We start from the raw sequence: 8,279 nt of genomic DNA, 5'->3' as shown, positions 1-8,279 counted from the left end.
CCTGGGGGTATTCAAGAGAAGGTTGGATGTGTATCTAGCTGGGGTAATGTAGGCCCAGCACTCTTTCCTGCTTACGCAGGGGGTCGGACTCGATGATCTATTGAGGTCCCTTCCGACCCTAGCATCTATGAATCTATGAATCTATGAGCCACTGCGGTCTAAGCCTGGGGGAGGAGAGAAGATGCTTGTGCTAGCATGGAAACACCTGTGTATCCCAATGTCCCTCCCAACACCTGGGGTGAGGCTAGGCCCCCCCAGTGAAAAGAGATGAGCTTTGCTTCTCCTCTTGTGTGCCTACAGACCTACATGCATGGCCTCTCACCTCTTCAGTCACCTGGCATATTTAATCCAGCTAATGCAAGTCCCTGAGAAAGCTAATAAGGAAAGGATGGCAAAGGGGACAGACTCAAACCACTTGGGCAGGCCAGTACTGCATGCTAACATGGGAGCTATCAAGCAGGGCATTCACTAATGAGCAAACGAGGCTTATGAGTAGGAGAAGCTCCTTGAGGGCAATGACCTTGTCAATCACAGAGACACTGTACAGTGGGCAAGGAAAAAGCCTCACCCTGTTGCAGTCCTCCAGGAAGCTGGGGATGTCACTGTCTGTTGGCTGAAAGCTGATGAGATCTGAGTGCCCTTCCTCTTCCATTAGCAGCAGCCCCTCCACATCATCTCGGGAGACTGGCATGAAGAGAAAAGCAGTATGAAAATAAGCAGGTGCCCACCTATGCCTACCCCATTCCCAGCCACATGCCCCTGCAACATGTTCTCATTGCACAAGCACATGGCACTGCGGAAGCCTGGAAAACACAAGCCCTGATTTTCTAGGTTAGCTGCAGGCAGATCCCACTCAATCATCCCTAAAATAAAATGGGTTGGGATGACTAATCTGCTCACAAGCAGACGCACGAGCCATGTCTCTCAAGCCTTTTGATACACAACAGGATGCTGGCTCTGCCTCTACCTCTTCTCACTGATCACAGACTTCTGGGGGCGGCGAGGGAGGAGGAGGGAAGAAATTCCGATTTAAAGTAAAGAAGAGCAGCTGCAGCAAAAATTGGAACTGCAAGTGAAGAGCTGCACAGCAGGTGACTGCAGGCACAGACGTGGGAACCATGTGCTCAGTAGCATGCATCACGATTACCATTATTATAATTACAAGGGAAGGGAGGATGGGCTCCTGGGCTCAACAGCTACACAGCACACTCACAGACCCCCACGCCAAGCCTAGCGGTGGGCTCAGAGTTCTGAGGGGTTTGGGGGCCTGGGTTTTCCTTCTTTTCACTCAAGAGGCCATGTGTGTATTTTTAGTAAGCCACCAACATGGCTTTAGTGGGTATATGGGAAACTAGAGAATAGGTTAAACTGAACTGCCCTGAAAAATGCTGAGGGTTGCCAAAATGGCTGCCTATGGCCATAACCACCAGTTGACTTCAGCATAAATTGGTACAGGGATCAGGGCATTATCTATGTTACCACTTGTAATGAAAAGCAACTAAGACCATTCACTGTTGGCAGACACTTGGCTTTGCTCTTCATTGAGATCCAACTCAAACATACCCTAGAACTCTGACTTTACATTGGGAGAAGCCACTGAGTCACTGCTGGACCTTACTTCAAATCAACAGCCTTAACAATAAGCCCTGGCTAGAGCGTCCTGTCTTGCCTACCTTCTACCAAGTTTGTTAGCTGTAGGCTGACCCCCCTTACACCCTCCATCCAGCTTCCCCCAAGGGCAATTCGCTCACCCTGATGCAGGTCATCATGCAGCGAGCCCGCGTGGCTGGGGCTGGAGGGGGGGATCTCTGAGCCAGGCACGTCTCCATTGGGTGTCAAGGATATGTGGCAATTCCAGCCAGTCTCGAGACCCATCTTCTCCGCAAATACCTAGGGAAGATCAGACACGGATGATGCCAAGGGCAAGGCCTGGGAAGGCAACCTGCAGGGGTGCCATGTGTACTTGAACATGTGCCTAGGGGACTCATGAGGTGGCTGAGCAAGTAACACTCAGACTGCGAGGGATGAACCCTTCATTTAGTCATGCAGGGGCCAGGCAAGTTCAGAGGAGGTGACAAAGACAGACTACCTTGCTCTTGAGCTCATCCTCCAAAGAAAAGTAGACAAAACGAATGCAGGCGTTGACCAGTCCATCAATAAGGCGCACAATGTCTAGCCGGGCCTGGTACTGGGAGGAGACCATTCCCATGAAGATTTGTCCGCTCAAAGCCTGGATACAATCCTCCTTCTCCATCACTTCCCCGATCCCTTCTTCGGGCAGGTGGATAACACATCATCACATAGAGACACAAATGACCACATGTATGGGCAACACGCAAACACACATGGAGACAGACATCAAGGCAATATGGTGCCATGGAGCCAGTCACCCATATACACAGAAACATGAAGACACACATGTACAGATGGGTGAAAAGACGTGGAAGGGATTGCAAACACAGAATCAAGAAGGAAAGAAAAAAACGAAAGAAAAGAAAAGAAGAAAATAAAACCCAGGGTGCCAATCAGTCACAACAAACCAGGAGCAGGTGGGGGCAAAGAAAATGGGCTGAGTCATGAACACATGTATTTAAACATCCCGCACTGTGCTTAAACAGCATGGTGAATCCAGCTGGAGCTCAATGCCATGAAAGCAAAGGGGAGCTGATCCAAAGTAATTGAATCAGCTGCACTCTCTCTGGTGACATTGTGCAGAAGGTTTAAACTGGGGAAGGTTCCTTTACCCCCCTTGGATCAGACTATGATGAACATGACTTCAATGAAGCACACAGCAAGAGGTGCTGCTGCAGCACGAGCAGGGGTATAATAAAGTATCACGCACAAAAGCTGAGATCTCCACCTGCAGGCACTCAGAGCATTCTACAAGCCCTCACTGATTATACCTCCCTTCTCCCCCATGAAGCCATGTTGCCCCCACATTAAAGAACAGGGAAGAGGGGCACAGAAGCGTTCGGGCAGAAATTTTTCGTAAGAGCCTCTGGGAGTTGGGGACTTAATGTCAGACTCCTGCGAACATCCTAAAAGAAGTGACTTCCAAAAGAGTATAAGCACAAAGGCAGGCCTGGAACGCAGGAGTCCTAAATCTCAGTTCCCTGAGACCAGACCACTGTCCAACATAACTATTGTCTTGTAAATTTAGCTAACTTAAACAGAAGCACACTTGTGAGCAGTATAAGTGATTCTTTCCTTTGCAGTGGTAGCTACATCCAAAATGTTGAGTTCTCAGCTTCCACAACCACTACTGGGAAAAGAGCTTGCTACTACTCTAGACAGGCTGAGAAGCTGCCACCCAGCAGCAGAGCCTGTGGAAAGTGAGGAGACACCTACCATCAGAGCTCCAGCTGTTCCTCCGGCTACTCTGTTTGATGGGTATAGTCCCAGGAAGTTCACAGGATGTGAAGATGGCATTCTGTCCAGGAACCTGTACCAGTTCTATGCACTTGCCATTCAGCTGGGAGGACAAGGCACAGTGCATTGGCTTGTAGGCAAAGGCAGAACAATATCCTGAGAGACAGGCTCGCTGGTAAAAATCCAAGACTTTCTTCCTATATGGAAGAGACGAGACAAAATAGCAGAAGCTATAAGAACGGTGCTATCATTCTAGCACTACTCAGAAAGCTCATTTCTAGAGGAAGTCACTGGTGCATGGCTTTTGCACCAGTCCCTGCTGGACACAGGTCAGAAGTTCCAAGAAGTCTTTTACTTGTAACTTTGGTCTCTAAGCTGCAGGGGACAGAGGGTAACATGAGCAGGTCTGATCTTCCACAAGGGGCAGTGATGCACGCTGTGGGGGGCTTGGAAATCTGTCTTACTCAACACAACTGTGAAGCATTTGGAGCTGCCTATGGACATACCAATTCTTTATATGCCTGTCCGATTACTGTAAGGAGCCTCCCCTTACGACTACTACACATGATTAAATCACCTGCAAGCAGACACAGGATGCTTATCAGCTTACACTCAAGGGTCAATGGCACAGCCACTGACCACAATGCTCTGGACTGGCCTCTAACTGGGTTTGCTAAGCAGTTTTCTCCAGAAATGGCTCAGCCACTGTAAGGGGTGAGGGAAGAGCAAGGGGCTAATTAGGACTTAGTCACAGCTCTTTGATAGGAGAATCCAGGTTTCCAAACACATACACAGAGGGATAAGACAGGCCTAACTAAGCCTTTCAGTAAAGTAGACAGTTTCTTTTAAAGATCCTTTTTCTTGCTACGCTCTATCCTGTTCTCAAGAGTATACAGTGCTTTGCTCTGAGAAGGCTGTCGTGGGTCACCATGTTCGCTACTGGTTACAGCTCCCAAAGGGAGGAAGAACAGGCAGCCAGCCAGACCCAGCCAGCAACTAAGCAACCAAAAATGTCTCACAGGGTACTGCCACCTACCACCTGGGCTGGGAGGGAAAAAAAAAAGTCACCAGATTTTACCCGAAGGATATAAAGGCACAGACACCGAAGCAGTCAGAGGTGCAAATGCTCTTGAACTGTGACAATATGAATGATCTGAACAGTGTAGTGACATCAAACCAACACTGTTAGCAGAGAATCCCCTTCAGGGCACTGGATCCACAGCGGTATTTAAAGTTACCCTGTCAACATGCAGTCATGGGAGCAGCTCAGAATTCCTTCTCTATTTCCAATTGGCAGCAATAATGTTAAGCCAGGCCAGAAACGCTTTTAGCACAGATTTTCAATGAGGTCCTAGGAAAACATACATCTAAAGCAGCAGCAGGTCTTTCCTGCAGCCTGAGGATAACCAGATGCAGTAGGGCAATGCAATGCAGTAAAACAAAGTCACCTCTGGTCTGTTACTCTAGAAGGAAAGAGAAATGTAACCTGTAGATTAGGATGTGATAAATACTGGTATTTGACGTTATTTGAATTCTTGGTCAGACTGTTAGAAGGTTTCATTTATAAGAAAACCAGAAAGAACTAATAAACAAGGATACATTTTTAAATGGGTAACTCTTAAGAGTCCCACAGGTCCCTTATAAACATCCAACATCTTTTACTGTTTGCTTATAACCAGCTCTAAAAACAGAGCATTTATGTTGATACTGAGTCTATATAATCTGTGAATACCTATAAAGTATTGGTAAATAGAATCTGAACACAGAGTCACCACATTTTTTCTGGCCATTCATTTTGAAACAACAACTCAGGCACGCCTCAAGATAAAGCCCCCTACCTGTCGGAGCCAGAGAGGGGGTAGATATCGGTACCATCCCAGAAGTCTGTGCAGGCTTCAAGGATGATGTCAGCTGTCCCATGAGAAAACATCTGCTCAGTGCCTAAGGGAAGAAAGAGTCACTTTTTCACTTTTTGCAAGTTCTGAATCAAAAAGTTTCCTACCAGCCTCTCAAATGGCAGTTAAAACAGAGTATTCCACAATAAGGCAGACTGCTCCAATCTACTCCATTCCTCCCCACTGGCCACATTGGGAGGTTTTCAGCTGCTGAATAGGGACATTTTAAGATGGGATGATGACTGTGAGGCCATGCAGTTGGTTCCAGGAAGCTGGTTCCCTGTAAAGGCCCTCCCTTTACAGTGCTCAGTAATCTTCCCCCTGCAGTAGATAAGGATCCAGCTTGCTTCTGAGTCCAGTGCAGGAGTAGGGAAACCATTCTTATACCTGGGTCTGGGGAAGTGTGTAACTGGCAGTAATGAAGTACTGGGATGAAGTCAATAGCCTAAGGGCTTGTTTACCCTCAAAAATTAATCCAAATGAAAGCGGATTGTCAATTAAAAGTGAATAATTGACTAACTCTGTGTTTAAACAAGTCTTAAGGAACTGGAAAGTTAAGTTGAACAGTGAAAGGCAATTTGATAGCAAGAGCCATATGACCAGAGCCTGTTCCACACAGGATGATGAAATCTGATTGCCGGGGGCATTTCAGACAGTGCTAGACAGAAGTTCTAGAAGATGTATAGTAGGAAACAACCCCTGCAAGGAAGCAACTAAGATTCCAGTGGGTCCAAGATAATCCATGTCATTGTGGCTTTTTCACGCCTGATCCACTGTATATAGTAAGCTCTACTGGGCCTGGGTGTCACAGGGTGCCTCAGATCACTATGGTGTCAGTTATCTAGTGCAAGACCAAGGCCCAAAGGATCAGAAGACAAGGAAGGAGGGGCTGCCTTCCCTCCAGTTCCCACTTCCCATTCTCTTGTACTGAAATGCTAACATTATATGTAGCTTTCCCTGTTCCCTCCTTCAGCAGCTCATTGACTCTTGCCTGCCTGCTCCCTGCTCTCCTCCGATAGCTTCAAAACTGATCTAATGGAAAAAAAAATCACTCTCAAAAGAAAGAGACCAAGACTCTTTGCAGGCACTGCTGCTGAGTGCAAATACTTGTGCTAGCTGGTGAAGTCAGGAACCAAGAATAGGCACATGTACAGATCAAGTAGGAGGCCTTCGTGTCCACTGGAAGATTTTCCAAAACATACCAGTGCTCTCCTTTCTACCATAAATAGCTGCCACATGCCAACTCGAGCAGCATAACAAACCTCCAAGGCCAAAAGGAGCTGCAAGTGAAAGAGAGGCTTGTCCCAGAGACACAATGCAGTGCTTGTGTGCAGCTTTGGTCTATTTTCTTATGTAAACCTTCAATCCTGCCCACCTGGCAGATATCCCTGCTGTGAAAGAGGAGAAAGGAGATGCCCACTAATCCCTGCAAAATCTATACACAGTGTAGGGACTTGTGGGTAAGCAAGTGCACATATACATTCTCATTCACACAGACTAGCAGCTATATTCCTGCTTCCCTAGGTTACCTTCCAGCATTTACAGGGCCTTTGCAGCCTATGGCACTGTCTCTCCATGGAGGTTAATGCCAGAGACAGAGCATGTGCACACCACTCTGAGAGACACTAGGTGGAACAGATTCAAATACCACTGATGGCTAAGCCCCCACCCCTTCACCTTCCCAGCCTGGATTAGTAAACTACAAAGTTAAATAACAGGGATGGGATTAGGCTAAAAATAAGGGCTACTGCTCACTGTTGCTTTCTTGCTTTAGTTTTAGATACACAATATCTTCCACTCAACTCTGAGAATAAGATTCAAAGGCTATTCACAAACCCCATCTTCTGTAAGTGAAACGGGACCAGAAACAAACCTCCCAGCATGCTACTGCATTGTACAATGGGTTTGGTTTTTTTTAAAGTTCACACATTCCTCTGGGGCATCTTGTATTGGTTGTGGGCAGAGACAGGAAATCCATCTACAGGTCTGTACGAGCTGGCAATTGCTAGCCTGCTTTTGCAAAACACTCCCCATCTCTCCCTCACCAAGTTGAACCTCTGCAGAGGGGAGGCAGCCTTACTGGTCGTGGTGTCCTTAACAAAAAGGTTGATCATGTGACTCAAGGGCGGTCTCCTCTTGGTGATGGAAGAGAGTTTCCCCAGCATTGTCTCCTTCACCACCTCATCACTTGGCAAACGGTACATGGCTAAGTAGTTCTCCTGCTTGAAAAGGTCTTTGGCACCAGGTGTGAAACCTGAAATGTGACCACAAGGGTGTGAAGGATTAGACACAACCCACTGCAAACCAGAGATCTCTCCTTACCACTCCACCATCCCTTCTGCCTCTCCTGACCCTTCCCCAGTATAAAATATACTAAAATCCATGACCTACCCCACAATTTAGGCCAGCACTAGTCTGACGCCAGCATGAGCCAAGAAATGGGGGTCAGAAGGGAGGTTTACCTAATCAACATGCTTCTATCCTCACCTTGTGCTTGTACACCCAAATACTCTGAAATCTACTGATGAAAGCCCAACAGAGGAGCTGGATAGTGGTAGTGCTGAAGTCTTCAGTGTTTCCAGTTCATCTGGGAGAGACAACATAGCCCAGAAAGAAGGAACCTGGGACACTGGGTTTTGGTTATAGCCGTGTTGGTCTACGGACGTAGGACAGGAAATTGAGAGCTCTCTAATTCTAATCTCAGCTCTGCCACTGACCTGTTGCATAACCTTAGGGAAGTCGCTTAATGACCCTGTGCCATCTGTGAAACAAGGACAAAGATACCACTCCTCCTCACAGGCTTAGGATCCCAGTTACCACTGCCTGTTTCTCTGTAAAACTCAAGTCTAAAGAGTAGTCTCAAGACAAATATCAGGAGGGACAATACTCTCATTCTCACTGATTTTTCTTTACCTAGGGAAAACGCTTATTCAGCTCTGCTGCTGTGCATTACAAGGAGTGGCGTGAATCAGAACAGTACCAAGTTTGGTTGTTACTGATTGGAAATACTCTTAG

General features: G+C 47.1%; 1 protein-coding gene across 3 annotated transcripts in view; it reads right to left on the bottom strand.

Annotated features, from left to right (window-relative positions):
• TMEM94 (transmembrane protein 94) overlaps window positions 1-8,279 on the bottom strand; it is a 53,540-nt gene that overhangs the window by 10,441 nt on the left and 34,820 nt on the right. For 2 of the 3 annotated variants that reach the window (XM_019542553.1, XM_019542551.1), the window contains exons 15-20: window positions 7,345-7,518; window positions 5,208-5,310; window positions 3,349-3,566; window positions 2,090-2,271; window positions 1,752-1,890; window positions 569-684 (exon numbers count right to left, since the gene is read on the bottom strand). In XM_019542553.1, coding sequence (XP_019398098.1) covers window positions 569-684; window positions 1,752-1,890; window positions 2,090-2,271; window positions 3,349-3,566; window positions 5,208-5,310; window positions 7,345-7,518 — 932 coding nt within the window. The remainder of the gene's footprint in view (window positions 1-568; window positions 685-1,751; window positions 1,891-2,089; window positions 2,272-3,348; window positions 3,567-5,207; window positions 5,311-7,344; window positions 7,519-8,279) is intronic. The other variant, XM_019542552.1, reaches the window with a different exon arrangement.

Source organism: Crocodylus porosus, unplaced genomic scaffold (genome assembly GCF_001723895.1).
Source record: "Crocodylus porosus isolate Cpor-Errol unplaced genomic scaffold, CroPor_comp1, whole genome shotgun sequence".
Taxonomy (NCBI): Eukaryota; Metazoa; Chordata; order Crocodylia; family Crocodylidae; genus Crocodylus; species Crocodylus porosus.
Note: the sequence above shows the minus strand (reverse complement) of the source record. Positions and strands in the feature narration are given on the sequence as shown.